General features: G+C 42.3%; 1 protein-coding gene across 1 annotated transcript in view; it reads right to left on the bottom strand.

Annotated features, from left to right (window-relative positions):
* Positions 1–16,558, bottom strand: part of dock11 (dedicator of cytokinesis 11) — a 305,664-nt gene that overhangs the window by 224,143 nt on the left and 64,963 nt on the right. Inside the window, exons 4-6 of the mRNA XM_060832572.1 lie at positions 9,704–9,786; positions 6,942–7,011; positions 1,869–1,964 (exon numbers count right to left, since the gene is read on the bottom strand). Coding sequence (XP_060688555.1) covers positions 1,869–1,964; positions 6,942–7,011; positions 9,704–9,786 — 249 coding nt within the window. The remainder of the gene's footprint in view (positions 1–1,868; positions 1,965–6,941; positions 7,012–9,703; positions 9,787–16,558) is intronic.

Genomic DNA, 16,558 nt, shown 5'->3' on the forward strand with positions numbered 1-16,558 from the left:
TGTTTCCGTGCTGTACATCTCTATGACTCTAAGAGCTTCTGTCTATTAGAAAATGGTGAGAGGGATACTTCCTTTGGGGAGACAAGAATTCTATAGTGATATTATTTGAACATTAATATCAGGATCGCTGTAATCATCTCCCACAGCAGCCAGGGATATAGCTCATCTGGGCCTGAATGGTAAGCTAATTTTAAGCCAGTGTAAATGACTGATTACCCCTCCCTCTCAAATGTAACTCATTCAAGTAGATCACTATCCACTCTCTGATTCTCTCCCTGCATTGTTCTTCTCTATATTGAATCCAGATGCAATCTCCACAGTGTCTTCCTCTGTCCATACTGTTTGCCACTTCAGTCTCGAATGGGCCCCACTCTTTCCCTAATTAAACTCCTCTTCCTAATATACTTGTAAAATGCCATTGGATTTTCCTATATCTTATCTGCCAATGTTTCCTTATGTCCTCTTTTCATTTTACTAATTTCTTTCTTTTTAAACCAAACCCTGCACATTCTATACACCTTTAGGAAGACATCTAGTGGCAAATCGGATTTAATTCTGAAAAGTGTGAGGTAATGCATTTTCAGGAGCCTACAAGCAAAGAGGTACACAATGAACAGTGGGAGCCCAGGAACTGCAGAGGATCAAAGGGACATGGTATGCATGTCCATAGATCCTTGAAGGCAATAGGATAGGTCAATAGGTCGGTTAAGAAGCCACATGGAACACTTGCCTTTGTTAATTGAGCCACTGATTACAAGAGCAACGCAGCTTTGATGGAGCTGTAAGTAATATTAGTTAGGCCACATCCAAAGTATTGTGTGCAGTTCTGCATTGTGTTGGCACTGGAGAGGGTGCAGGGGAGATTCACCAGGATGTTGGCTCGGTTAAAGTGAGGCTGGGTAAGCGGAGTTTGTTTTCCTGAGAGCAGAGAAAGCTGCGGGAGGGGCTCTGATTGAGGTCTACAGAATTATGAGGGTTGCAGAGAAAATAGATGGAAGAAATGTTTCTCCTTAGTAGAGGGATCAATAGTTAGGGACTATAGATCAAATGCAAAGGGCAGGTGGCTTACAGAAGAAGTTTTTTTCCAAAGGATGGTGGGAACCTGGAGCTCATTGCCTGTAAAGGTAGGAGAGGCAGAAACCATTTAAGATCTATTTTGATGAACATTTGAAATGTCACAGCCTAACAGTTGTGGACCAAGAGCTGGAAAATGGGACTAAATTAGAAAGGTGCTTGATGACCAGCACACATAAGATGGGCTGAAGGATCTTTTTCCGTAGTGTATAAACTTTATGACTCTAAACTGATCCAAGCCTATTTATTTCCCTCAAGTCTCTAGTCATTCCAGTTGGGGTAGTAACAGCTCAGTTAAATCTATTGAAATGTATATAATGATATTGGCAGCCATAACCCCAGGTCAGTATCAGGAGGACACACAAACCCACTGTTAGTCTTGTCATACGAGGCTACATCATCAACCACTAAAGTTTACTGCTTAATAATGTACAAATGGCCCACAATTTCCACAGTCCACACCCTCCTATTAAATATATGTGCTCATTCTAGATTAAACTCATTTCCTCATTTGAATCAGTTCATTTCGTGAGATATTGCGATTGCTGTATTCAAGTGGCCTTTCAGACATAAACATTTCCCTGACTGTGGCAGTGAAGTTAGTCACATGTGCAGTGGGTCACTGGCACAATCTGATCCTCAGTAAGACGATGAAATCAGAAATTGGATCACACAGACTGCCTCCCACCCAAACACCTTCAGCAGTTTGTTATAGCCTGCTGTGTAGGAGAGTACAAAACAGATTCTACTCTGCATCATCCGTGTTTAGTCTCTCACCCGTTACATCATCTTACCCTCATTGTAACGCTGATAGTGCTGTTCATGTTAGCTTTGTACAGCCAGCCTTCCTTAATGTTTCCTCCTTTCTGTGAGCAAATCGATGCAGCATCCTGGAAGAAAATCAAGATTAAACAAAAAGCCCAGCGTATTTAAACAGCCACGGTGTCACATGAAGAACTCCATGTCTTGAGGAGCCTCAGTCATAGAGTCATACAGCATGGAAACACACCCCACAGACCAACAAGTCCACACTGAACATAACTCCAAACTAATCTAGTCCCACCTTCCTGCACTTGGCTCATACCCCACTAAACCTTTCCTACTCATTTCCTTATCCCAACGTGCATCAAATATTGTAAATGTACCCGTATCCACCACTTTCTCTGATTCCACACACAAACCACTCTCTGTGTAAAAAGGTTGCCACTCATATCTTTTTAAAATCTTTCTCCTCTCACCTTAAAAATATGCCCCCTAGTCTTGAAATTCCCCCACTCTAGGAAAAAGACCCCTGCCATTCACCTTCTCTATAGCCCTCATGATTTTATAAACCTCAATAAGGTCACCCCTCAACCTCCCACACTCCAGTGAAAGACGTCCCAGCCTATCCAGCCTCTCCTTATAACTGAAACCCTCCATTCCCAGCAAAATCAGGGTAAATCCCTTCTGATTCCTCTCCAGCTTAATAATATCTTTCCTGCAAACTGAACTAGCCCCATTTGCCTGGTTTTGACCCATATCCCTCTAAACCTTTCCTAACCATGTATCTGCCCAAATGGCTTTTAAAATGTTGTAACTGTACCTGCATCTCCCACTTCCTCAGGTAATTCATTCCACACATGAACCATCCTCTCTATAAAAACGCTGCCCCTTAGGGCCCTTTCAAATCTTTCTTTTTTCACCTTAAACCTATACTGTCTGGTTATAAGATACTTATAAACTCTGTGGGAATGAAATTGGAATGTAATTGTGGTTAGGGGCATTTTATGCAACCAGGAGTGCGAATCCCAAAATCTGTTTTGCCTGTCCAGTGTCAGAATTAAGGACATCTCCTCACTGAAGAGACACTTGTCAGAGCAGAAGGGGAGAGATCCAGTTACTCATGACATTGACATGGCTGAGGTAACGGTGGTGGGGTGGAGTGGGGTGGGGGGGTCAGCAGGGTGGCTCAGTGGTTAGCATTACTGCCTCAGGGCCGTGAGTTCGATTCCAGCCTCGAGCTTTAGTGCAGGCTTTGTAATGTTCTCCCCATGTCTGCGTGGGTTTCCTTCAGGTACTCCAGTTTCCTCCCATAGTCCAGAGATTAGATTAGATTCCCTACAGTGTGGAAACAGGCCATTTGGCCCAACAAGTCCACACCAACAAACAGTAACCCACCCAGACCCATTCTCCTACCCTATATTTACCCCTGACTAATGCACCTTATACTGTAGGCAATTTAGCATGGCCAATCCACCTAACCTGCACATCTTAGGAGTGTGGGAGGAAACCGGAGCACCCAGAGGAAACCCACGCAGACACAGGGAGGATGTGCAAATGCCACACAGACAGTGGGAATTGAACCCAGGTCCCTGGTGCTGTGAGGCACCACTGAGCCACCATGCTGCCCTTAGAAATACAGCTTAGGTGGATTGGCCATGCTAAATTGCCTCCTAGTGTGCAGGGATGGGCAGGCTAGATGGATTAGCCAGGGGAATTGCAGGGATGTTGGATACTCTTTGGACGGTCACTGGTGATTTAGTGGGCCAAATGGCCTCTATCTGCACTGTAAGGAATCTATGATTCTAAATGTACAAGGGTGTATGACTTTTCAACAGGCAGGAAGCATAAAGTGGTGGGGTAGCTCTGCTTGTATGACATGGAGTAAGTAAAAAAAGCAAAAAAATACATGTGGGTGAAGATGAGGAACAAGTGAAAGACCACATTCATGGGAGAATCTTAAGGCCCCCCAGTAGTAACTGATCAATAGTACAGAGGATAAATCATGCAATGATAAGGGCACGTTAAAAAAAGGCAGTATACTCAACATAATAGATATTAATCTTCATGTAGACTGGGAAAATCAAATTGGCAAAGGAAGCCATGTGGAAGAATTCATGGACTGTATTTGGGAGAGTGTCTTGCAACACTATGTTGTGGGTCCAACCAGGGATCAATTTAGCAAGTAAAATTTTTAAAAAGGCAATAAGAACTTCGTTAATATATATAAAAATGTAAAGTTGGGGCCAAAGTGAACATAAGTCCCATAGAGAATGAGAGTTAAAAAACAATAACGGAGAATAAAGAACGAGCAGAGGAGTTGAATAAATACTTTGGAAAAAAATGTTTTCATTGTAGAGGTCATTAATAACATTCCAAAAATATCTAATAATCACAGAGCCTTGGCAGTTTGGGGGAGTGGAGTGATGGTGGAAATGAAACACAATAATTAATTATTAGAGAAAAAGTACTGGGAAGCCTAATAGGGATAAAGGCTAGTACATCCCTTGGAGATAGGCGAGAACTGCAGATGCTGGAGGGTCAGACTGGATGAAGAGGTAGAAAAAGCACAGCAGGTCAAGCAGCATCAGAGGAGAGGGAGAATCGACATTTCAGGTCAGAATCTTTCATCAGGACTAATGACTGATAAATACTTTCCCCCATACCAGATGTTAAAACAAGCAGCCACTGAGATATTGGATGAACCAAAAGCTTTAGATTGGAAAACTGCTAATGTAACATTTTATGTCTTATAACATCCCGTTCAGAGAGAAAGGGACACCATAAACAGGTAGAAGAAAGCCAAGTTAGCTTAACATATATTACGCAAAAATGCTAGAGTCTGCTATGAAGGATGGAACAGCATAACATTTAGAAATGAAATAAAATCAAGAAAAGACAATCATACTGAACAAATCTGTTAGAGTTCTTTGAGCAGTTAACAAGCAGGAGAGAATGAAGTGGAATTAGTAGATGGGTTTCTGAAAGACATTCGATAAGACCCTGCTCTGGAGTCTGCTTATTAAGGTAATATGGTTTTCGGGGTAGAGTATGGATAGGTTGGTAAAGAATGAATAGGTTGACAGCTTCTTCAGGATGGCATGGTGCAACTAGCGGAATGCCACAGGGAACAGCGCTAGGGCCTCAATTATTTACAATGTATATTAATGACTTAGAGTCATAGAGATGTACAGCACAGAAACAGACCCCTTCAGTCCAACTGGTCCATGCTGACCAGATATCCCAACCCAATCTAATCCCACTTGCCAGCACCTGGCCCATATCCCTCCAAGCCCTTCCTATTCATATACCAATCCAGCTGCCTTTTAAATGGCAGCTCATTCCATACACGTACCACCCTCTGCATGAAAAAGTTGTCCCTTAGGTCTCTTTTATATCTTTCCCCTCTCGCTCTAAACCTTGCCCTCTAGTTCTGGACTCCCCCACCCCAGGGAAAAGACTTTGTCTATTTATCCTATCCAGACTTGGATGTAAAAGTGAAAAACCATCACCAATTTTGCAGATGGCACAAAATTACTTAGGAAGGCAAAGTGTAAGGATGACAAAATACATCTACAGAGGGATATAGATAGGTGAGGAGAGTGGGCAAAACCTGGCAGATGGAATATAATGTGATGAAATGAGAAATTATGCACTATGGCAAGACGAACAAAGGAACTGAATGTTACCTAAGTGCAGAAAGCAACAGCACAGTCGGACTTGGAGGTGGACGAATCATAAAGGAGAACTTCCAAGTTCAGTGGGTATAACGGGGAAGGCAAATGGACTGTTGGACTTTATTACAAAGCAATGGTATATAGAAACAGACAGGTGTTGCTAAAATTATACAAAGTATGAGCCAGAGCACAGCTAAAATACAGTGAATGGCCCCAGAATTATATACTGGAATTAGAAGCAATCCAGAGGAAGAATTTCTTCTCTGAGAGGACAGTGAATCTGTGGAATTCTGGGTCATGGAGTGTATTTAAAGCTGAGACAGACAGATTTCTAACCAACAAGGGAACTAAGTGCTGTGGGAAAAGACAGCAATGCAGAGCTGAAAATTATCAGATCGACTATAAGCTCATTGAATGGTGAGCAGGCATAACGTGGTAAATGACCTCTGCTCCTGAATTTATAGTCCATTGGGACAGCGATGAATAGTACAGTCTACATCAACATCAAACCAATGGCGATGATGTGATGATCTTTGGCAATGAACATCAATGTGACAGAATCTAAAATTGCAAACATGATTTGGAAATGCTGGTCTTGGACTGGGGTACACAAAGTTAAAAATCACACAACACCAGGTTATAGTCCAACAGGTTTAATTGGAAGCACACTAGCTTTCAGAGCAACTATCACCTGATGAAGGAGCAGCAGTCCAAAAGTTAGTGCGCTTCCAATTAAACCTGTTGGACAATAATGTGGTGTTGAGTGATTTTTAAAATTGCAAAGACACATTTGGTATCTTTGAAAGTGCCATCTGCCACCCTTGGCTGTGGCTGTAAAGTCATGAGCAAAGAAACACTCAGCAAGAAGGGGAAATCATTCGTGTGGAGCAATGTGTTCACAAAGTAGTGCAGTCAGTTCAACATCGCCAAATAAAAAGGAAGAGATGACCAAGCAATGATGGAAGGGCTGTGTTTAGGTGGGCAATGGCAGCAGTGATGCACAGAAATCAAAAGATTAAAACAAAAGGGGAATGGAAAGATGCTTCCCTTCATACTCTATGTTGCACTTCACTCCAATGACCAGCAAATATACTTCCAATCTTTCTCCAGCATCCCTCATCTCCTTATTTTCTTTCAACTATAATTCTCTGAAGCATCGAGTCAGTGTTTCTGCTCCCTTGTCTGACATCACTCCCTGCCCTGGCTCTTCCAACCTCCACTTGCATGAGGTCTGTACCATGCTGCACACATGAACACAATTCTCACTGGGAGTTGTCACACACATTATATAGAATTAAAGGATCCTATGATGTGCCGTCTTTGTACATTGTGCACTCTAGCCAATACCAACTCTACTGTAACCTTACAACAAACAGCTCATCACTGAAAATAAAGCTTGGCATGTTTAGTTCAGAAAGTGAGATCACCTACCTCATCTTTATCCACATCTTCATCAACTTCATACAGCTGCACAGGCAACTTGTCTGGCAGATGCCCTTTGCTACAAAGAACAAAAAGAGAAGCAAAGAAATCTTACTTTGGAGGGAGAGAAGTGCTTTGAATATAGAGCAAAATGACATCAGAAGATTAAATCCTATTGTGGAACAATATCTGTACCCCTCCCCTCTTTACTTCGAAGTCACTTTATAATCAAATTACAACTCAATCAGTTGGGGTGGGAGAGAGCAGGAACAGAATTGATTTAGGTGGTCCTTCTGAGTTTTCCTTTTAATTACACATTACATGTTGTTACAGAGAGGCACCAAAAACAGAAGAATAGGGAAAGACCTCACATTCCTTTGCAATCACCAAAAAGCAACCAAATTAATCTCAAAAGCTGGTAAAGGAGGTCTGGCCTCCAATTAAGCTCCAGATTAAGGATGTTAATTGGATAGGTCCCATTACTGGCTGCTCCTTCTCAACGTCTACATTATACATTGCGCATTACACAGAGGGTTTTGGACAGAGTGAGAAACTGCCTCTTCTCATGAAAGAATCTGGAACAAGGGGACGTAGATTTCAGGTAATTTGCAAAAGAAGCGAATGTGATCTGAGAGCATTTTTTTCATGCAGAAAATAATCAGGGTCTGGAACACAATGCCTGAAAGTGGTGGTAGAGGCAAGTTCAATTGAGGCATTCCACATGACTACTTAATTAGAAACAATATTCAGAGTGTGGGGAGAAGGCAGGAGAATGGCATTATGCTCATTCAGAGATCTGGTCCAGACATGACACAATAAACAGCCTTTTTATTTCCTTTTATGATTCTGGGACTGTGCGCTAATTAATTGCAACATCCAGGGGGAGCAATGTCATGGCGGATATTTATGAACACGTTTAATTTAAACTGACTTTTCTGTCAGTCAAGCCAACTTAGAATAGTAAGAATCCAATTCTTATTAAGTTTTCATCCACTCAGACCATAGCAACTGAGCAACTTTGTCTTAAATGTTTTTAAAGAGTCTGCAACTAAGTCAATCAACCTGTCTGCACATGTCAGGGAGCCTCTTCACTCGGCCACAGAGTTCTCTGAGAGAGCAATGAATCTGTGGAATCCTGGGTCATTAAGTGTATTCAAGGCTGAGGATGACAGCGAAGGAATCAAAGGTTATGAGGAAAAGGCAGGAAAGTGGAGTTGAGCATTATCAAATCAGCCATGATCTCATTGAATAGCAGAGCACGTTGGATGGACTGAGTGGCCTACTTCTGATCCAACATCCTATGGTCTTATGATCTTAAAGTCTGCAGTAACAACTTCTTTGATGTGGGTATTTTTCACAAGAGGTTTGATAAAATACAACAAGCCTTACACAGAATGGGAGAACTATAAAATAAGGCCACAAAGTGGCTTATAAGAGTGCCTAATAAGGGTGATAGAAGGAAGCGTGCAAGGGGCGTAAAAGACAACAAGTGATTTTATAAAGGGAAATAGGCTGGTTAAGAGCACTATCGGCCTACTGATATTGTCAATGACCATGTAGAATATTTTGCTTCAGTACTCACAGCAGAAAATGAGAACAGCTTACCAGAAATCCCAAATTTAACAGAGGATCAAGGACATGGTCCAACTAAAATCAACTTAAGCAAATAATCAACAACGAGGAAATAAATGGAAGGGAAGAGTGACAAATCCCCAGGATCTGATCGTTTCCACCCATGGGTATCAAACAAAGCAGGAGAGCACATTAAAAGATTATGGTTTGGGTATTGGCGGAGTTCCCTGATTTAGGAGGTGTACCTCTGAATTAGGAAGTTGCACATGTCACACAGCTCTTTAAGAAGGGTGATAGAGGGAAGCTAGTGAATTACAGAGTAGTTAGCCTAACATCTGTAGTGGGGCAATTGTTAGAATCAATAATTAAGCATAGAGTAGCTAGATCTACTAAAAAAAAACTGCAGTTGATCAGGGAGAGTCAGCATGGACTCAAGAAGGCTAGGTCATTCCTGACAAATCTTAAGAGTTTTTCTGAAGGGTTGACAAAGGTGGAAGACCAAGGTTTGGTGATGAATGTTGTTTATATGCACTTCCAGAAAGCTTTTGATAAATTCTTACACAAAAGAAGGTTAGTTAAGGTAGAAGCCCATGGAATTGAGGGCAAATCACTGACATGTGGAGGAAATTGGTTGAGTGGCAGGAAACGGAGTTGGAACGATGGTTTTTTTTTAGACTAGATTACTTACAGTGTGGAAACAGGCCCTTCGGCCCAACAATTCCACACCGACCTGCCGAAGCGCAACCCACCCATACCCCTTACCTAACACTACGGGCAATTTAGCATGGCCAATTCGCCTGACCCGCACATCTTTGGACTGTGGGAGGAAACCGGGGCACCCGGAGGAAACCCACGCAGACACGGGGAGAATGTGCAAACTCCACACAGTCAGTCGCCTGAGACGGGAATTGAACCCATGTCCCTGGCGCTGTGAGGCAGCAGTGCTAACCACTGTGCCACCGTGCCACCCTAAGTACTCAAATTGATAGGATGCCTCAATTATTGACAATATGGTTGAGGGAGAGAGAGGAAAGGGAGAGACGGGGAGAAGGAGCAAGCAAATGACAACAAGAGTGACAGAGAAGTCAAGAACAAAAGACATAAGGGGTGAAAGAGGTAATGAGGAAAAAGACAGAACAAGATAGTTTGGAAACCTCTGAAAAAAATCTATTTTATAACAATCTGAAATAGAATGTTACCTGGGCAATGATCTGAAATCCCCTGCATAACCTTCATATTTGTAGTTTACCAGCAGCCAGTCCGAATTATATGTCCTGATGCACTGCAAATAAATTACCATATCATTAGATCAAGTTTTCCTTCATCATTTTTGGTGGTCCTTTCTCTGTTAAAGGAGAAAATCCTCCAGGATTTTGACTCAGCAATAGTAAAGGAATGGTGACAGCTCCAAGTCTCAGTGGTGAGTGGTTTAGAAGGCAACTTGCAGACAATGGTATTCCAATGGAGCTGCTGCCCTTATCTTTCTCAGTGGGAGAGGTTGTAGGCTAGAAAGGTGCTTTTGGAGGACTCTTGATGCGTTGCTGCAGTGAATCTTGTAAGTTGTACAGGCTGTGCATAGGTAGCAATGGGAGCAAATGAAGAAGGCACTGGGTGGAGCATTAATCAAGCAGGTTGCTTTGTGCTGGGTGTCAAGCTTCTTGAATGTTGTTTCAGCAACCAGGAATGTGGGGAGTGTACCATCACACTCCTGACTGGTGCCATGTTGATGGTGGACAGGCTTTGGGGAAACACTCGCTGCAGGAGTCCTAGCTTTTAATCTGCTGTCGTAGCCAAATTATTTATATGGCTAGTCCTGTTTAGTTTATGGTCAATGGTAATTCCCAAAATGTTGATAATGACATCAATGAAGCAGAAAAGCAGCCAATAGCAAACCCAGTAGATAGCCCAATTCCTGCAAGAGCATTGCATCATCTACATTCCCGATGAAGGGCTTATGCCCGAAACAACAACTCTCCTGCCCCTCGGATGCTGCCTGACTGTCTGTGCTTTTCCAGCACCGCACTTTTCAACTCTGACTCTCCAGTATCTGCAATCCTCACTTTCTCTGCATCATCTTTACAGTATCTTTTCCCCAAAATATACGACATATTAATCCAATTTTGCCATTAAGTCACTCTTTCAGATCAATTCCAAACTAAAGGCTTTCTACAAACTTTGTGGTCAGATTCAGCAGTAATTTGACATGATTTGTAATGCACCAGATTGATTCAACCAAAGCTTTCTTGTATGATGCCTGACGTTTTATCCTGAGCTGTTTCACTTGGCACTAGTGGTTTACCCCATTGTTGTCCACTCTCAGAGGCTGGACTCAGGTCTACCACAGCTGGAATGAGATAATCCCCTGGGATGATTCTGAAACGCACACGCACACACCAGCTGAGATAAAATGCCCACCCAATAAGATCAGCACTGGTTAACAAAAAATGCTAATTCATCCCAACTTGTCTCATGCCAACATGAAGCCTATTCAATCTGCTGCTCATCACTTAGAGTCATTGAGTTATACAGCACAGAAACAGGCCCTTCAGTCCAACTTGACCATGCTGACCAGATATCCTAACCTAATCTAATCCCATTTGCCAGCACTTGGTCCATATCCCTCTAAACCCTTCCTATTCATATATCCATCCAGATGCCTTTTAAATGTTGTAATTGTACCAGCCTCCACCACTTTCTCTGGCAGGTCATTCCATACATGTACCATCCTCTGCGTTAAAAATTTGGCCCTCTGGTCCCTTTTAAATCTTTTCCCTCTCACCTTAAACCCTCTGCCTTCTAGTTTTGGACTCCCCTACCTTGGTGTAAAGACCTTGGCTATTCACCCTACCCATGCCCCTCATGATTTTATAAACCTCTATCAGGTCACCCCTCAGCCTCCAACACTCCTGGGAAAACAGCCCCAGTCTATTCAGTCTCTCCCTACAGCTCGACCCTTCAATCCTGGCAACTCTCTTGTAAGTTTTTTCAGAACACTTTCAAATTTAATAATATCTTCCCTGTAGCAGGTGGACAAGAATTATATGCAAAATTCCAAAAGTGGCCTAACCACTGTCCCATACTGCCACAACATGACCTCCCAATTCTTATACTTAATGCACTGACCAAAGAAGGCAAGCATAGCAAACACCTTCTTCACTATCCTATCTACCTGCCTGTGCTTTCAAGGAACCGTGAACCTGCATGATTAAATTTTTCCCTTGTCCTTTCTACAATTCCACCAACTTAAGTATTTATAAAGAATAAAACCCACACTCACTTGGAAACAGAAAGTTGAGTTAAACTGTGAAAGTCAAGTTCTGCTTGGCAACTCTTGAATTCTGTGAGGAACTAATGCAATGTACTGGTAAACAAAATACACAGTTGTGATTTGAAGATGCCGGTGTTGGACTGGGGTGTACAAAGTTAAAAATCACACAACACCAGGTTATAGTCCAACAGGAATAGTTGGAAGCATTGGCTTTCGGACAGCTGCTTCTCACAACCACCTGATGAAGGAGCAGCACTCCAAAAGCTAGTGCTTCCAAATAAACCTGTTGGACTATACTTGGTGTTGTGTGATTTTTAACAAAATACAGGTGCGCTTGCATGCGTGGAGTTTCAGTAGGATATTTGATGAATTGTCATACAGGATGTTGAAATGGATGGAAAAAATAATAATTTAACAATGAATGGACGTTATTTTGCACTAGGAGAAAGGAAACAAAAACTTGCATTTATATAGCGTCTACCACAGTCCTTTACAACTGAAATAGTATTTCAAAAGGAATCAGGAAATCATGAGCTCAAAACTTTTGTAGAAAGTACAACAGTCAATTCACAATTCACAATTCACACACACCAACCTTCCAGACAATGGCTTCTTTGCAAAGTACTGCTGTGGGGTCATTCACATCTCGCTGAAATGGTGTCACCTGCAGCAATAAAAATAGTCATCCAACAGTAATCCCTCAGGATTGCAGATGAATCTGGGGGCTTTACATACAACATCACAAGATGGTGGCAGTGTAGGACACTTCAGCCAAAGCTCGTCCACCCCGTCATTTCTTTCTCATTTCTTCCCCTTCTTTTCTCCTATTTGGCTCTTGGTGTCTCTTCCCGGTTTCAGAGTGCACCCAATGAGGTGCCCATCATCTCGGTGGTTTGTGGTGGTGTCTCAGCCCAGTCTCTTGGCGGTGTCTTGGCCTGGTCTCTTAATGGTTTGTGGCAGTCCCTTGGCCCGGTGCAGCGGTGGCTCAGCAGTAGGAGTTCAGGGAGGCAGCAGCCTCAGCAGCAACAATGGCAGTGTTGGAAGAGCAAATGGTGAGGGAGGTCCCCCAGTATCTGGGTGACGGCCTCTAATACAGGCAGCTGGGGTCTCCCAGTGAGCGAACCAAGTGGAGGATTCATCAGAGACTGCTGAACTTTTAATTTTATTCTTTGTTTTTCTAGTTTAAATTAAGAAGGGCTTTAGAGTTAACTATTATCTTATTTCTTTATTTCTCTACTTATTTGTATGAAGTTAATGCTTAACTCTGCTCTCTTACTATCTTGTACCTGTGTGATTTGTACCCAAGTACTTTGCTACCTAAAGTTGTGCCGTGTGTTATGACATTATACACTTTTCACTGTACTCGAGTATACATGACAATAAAACCTAAAACTAAATCTGAATCTACATGAGGTTTTAAACCCACAATGCTTGTCAGAAATATAAACAGCAGCATCCTCTGTGGGTCAATACAAGGACAATTGCTCCTGCATAATGCCATCTGGGTTTTACAGAACTTGGCTCCATGTCAAAACCAGCAGATGGGAGAAATCTGAGGGGGTGTCTGTTAACTGCAAAGAGGACTGTTAGCAACTTTAGGAGAGCTCATAGAGGTGATAAGATGGAACAAATTGATGCCATAAAATCAAAATGTGAAGAAATAAGCAAAACATGCTGGGATGAATTAACTGCAAAATGATGGAAATCTAAACCAAGACCAGAGGTCCATATACACATTATGGGCAGCACGGTGGCACAGTGGTTAGCACTGCTGCCTCACAGTGCCTGAGACCTGGGTTCAATTCCCGACTCAGGCGATTGACTGTGTGGAGTTTGCACGTTCTCCCCGTGTCTGCGTGAGTTTCCTCCGGGTGCTCCGGTTTCCTCCCACAGTCCAAAGATGTGCGGGTCAGGTGAATTGGCCATGCTAAATTGCCTGTAGTGTTAGGTAAGGGGTAAATGTAGGGGTATGGGTGGGTTGTGCTTCGGCGGGTCGGTGTGGACTTGTTGGGCCGAAGGGCCTGTTTCCACACTGTAAGTAATCTAATCTAAACAAGTAACAATAGGTGTTGGTGGAATGATTTGGGACCTTCGGTTTATAAATAAAACAGATGATGGAATTTGCCATCATTTTAACAAAGAACTCTTCAGCAAGGAGACCAATTAATTATCATTTAGGTCAGTGTCATCCCATATGCGATGTTAAATCAAACCTTGATTTGCAGAACAAATTGCAAACATTAATAAATAAGGTAACTATTGGAGTGTGACTGGAGACACTGGCTTTGTGCTGTGCTGTGCTGATTTATCCTGTAGGGAGCTGATTCTTCTCCTGAACTGTTGAGGATAATCAATAACAGTTTTCTTCAATGTGGCTCTGTTCAGGGTTCTTCCTCCCCGCATGTAGTGGGGTCCAGCTTACATGCACAGTAGCTAGCATTGCTGCCTCACAGCGCCAGGGACCCAGGTTCGATTCCCACCTCAGGTGACTGTCTGTGTGGTGTTTGGACATTCTCCCAGTATCTGCTTGGGTTTCCTTCAGGTGCTCTGGTTTCCTCCCACAATCCAAAGATGCGCAGTTTAGGTGGGATTGGCCATGCTAAGTTGTCCAGAGTGTTCAGGGACGTGTAGGTTAGGTGCATTAATCAGGTGTAAATGGAGAATAGATTAGGGGAATGGGTCAGGGTAGGTTACTTTTCGGAGGGTTGGTGTAGACTTGTTGGGCTGAATGGCTTGTTTCCACACTGTTGGAATTCTTAAAAAAAAGTCTTTGTATGTGAGCTTGGTGCATACCCCAGGTGTGAGTTTCCGTGTTCAGCTCATGACAGAATACTCCCTTTGGTATGTTGGTATCCTCCACAGCAGTCACATGTGCTGCAAGTATCTGGTGTGCAAAACATTGTAAGACTTCAATGTTAGAGATTTTGTTGTGCCATCTGAGGCTGATAGATCACATTGGTCATATTGTCATGCAATGGCTCCAACCAGGGCAAGCCACACTAGTACAGCACTTTCCCCTGGCCTTCCAGGTTTGCTGTATGTCAAACATCTTGGCCCACTGAATAAACGCCGTGTGGAAAGTGGAAGCCCTTGTATTGTTCAGCACCAAAATACAAAAGTATATAGGTAATGTTAAATCCAGTTCAGCCACTGTTTGGCCCCCAGTTAAAACAGGGAACATTGGGCTAGTTACTTTAGGAAGCATGGCTGTGACATAGGGAGGACAGAAAACAGATTCACCACAATGATTCCAGGCACAATGAGCTTTAATCATGAGAAGAGACTCCAGAAATAAAGAAGCAAGAATGTTAAAGATGTGATAAAAGGGATATCTTACAAGACATTGTAATGAAATATTGCCTGATGCAGAATCTATGAAAGTTATTAAAAAGAGATTATTTTCTTGAAAATAAAAATCTAAAATACTAATGGTGAAGAATGCTCAACTCTTCAGGTTGTGAGCAAGTTCCAGAAGATAATACAATTCTCTCAATTATTCCGGACAGAAGGACACCATTTGGTCCAGTGTCTCTCTACTGCAGGATTGAAAGAAGCTATCCTACACTTTCCCATTGGTATGAAATATATCTAGCCCCCTTTTGCTTTGAAAATGTTAAACATAAAAACCTCTCTGATTTTAACAGGACAAAGAGGCTGCCACGTGAATTAAAGATGGAAACCCCCCAAAGAAATAACTTGACAAATGCATCTCAAATAGTTACTCCTTTTCATGCAAAGGAGCATCAGGTTCTAACTGCAGTTTACATCAGCATTTCAGTAAATCAGCTCTACCCGAGCATTTACTCAAAGCAAAACAACAGCTAATCTTTGTGGTTAAAATGGGCCTTGAGCATTTTGGCAGCCAGTTCAAAGATGTATCCGCTCCTAACAGTTGTTTATGCTCGTTGTCAACTATGGCTCACTTCCATTTGACACCAGAGGTTAGGACTTCAGGTCATGCTTTCTGGACTTGAGCGTATTGACCAGGAGTACACACCCAGCGCAGTACCAAGGCAGTGCTCCTGAAGGTGCTGCCTTTCAGATGGAATGTGAAACTGTCTTCCCTCTCTGGCCAGTGCAGGGGCACTTTTCAAAGTTGCCTCTTTGGGTGGCTTGGGATCACAGGAAACCAATTTCCTGGGCATTTTGTCATTTGCTGATTTTGGGGAGTTTGCTGTGCCCAAATCATTTCCTACATTATGACAGTAATTAATTAGTAGTTAATGCTCTGAGTCATCCTGAGGTGCTGAAAGAGGCTGGAAGGAAGCAAATTCTTTCTGCGTTTAAGGGATGAAGTGAAACTTTGGCAATTAAATTGTAGAATTTGAATAGATAACTAAAGATCAAACAATAAAAAATACACTATTGACACTCACTGCCCATCAGCATACAGCGAACAGGAAAATGCATGATTATCTCTCCATTCAAAATTATTGATATTCTGTATGACTGTTAATACAAAATGATGGACAGTCTTCTCTATACTGGGAGCATGGTGATAAATTTCATACACAGCATGGATTATTGTGAAAATGTTATCTATACTTTAGTTTCAATAAGGCATCATGGAAAGAATGATGGCAAAATATTGCAATGCTCCTCAGAATGATTTTACAGACTTTTAAAAGTCAAAGGAATTTGGGATGTAATTTTAAAATCATGAGGGCTCTAACCCAATTGGATAGGGAGCACCTGTTCCTGCTTGTAAGAGGACAAGAAGGCGGCAGTACATATTAAAGCGTTCTGCAAAAGTTGCAAATGTAAGTTTAGAAACAAAAATGCTTTC

Source organism: Hemiscyllium ocellatum, chromosome 11 (assembly GCF_020745735.1).
Source record: "Hemiscyllium ocellatum isolate sHemOce1 chromosome 11, sHemOce1.pat.X.cur, whole genome shotgun sequence".
Lineage (NCBI taxonomy): Eukaryota > Metazoa > Chordata > Chondrichthyes > Orectolobiformes > Hemiscylliidae > Hemiscyllium > Hemiscyllium ocellatum.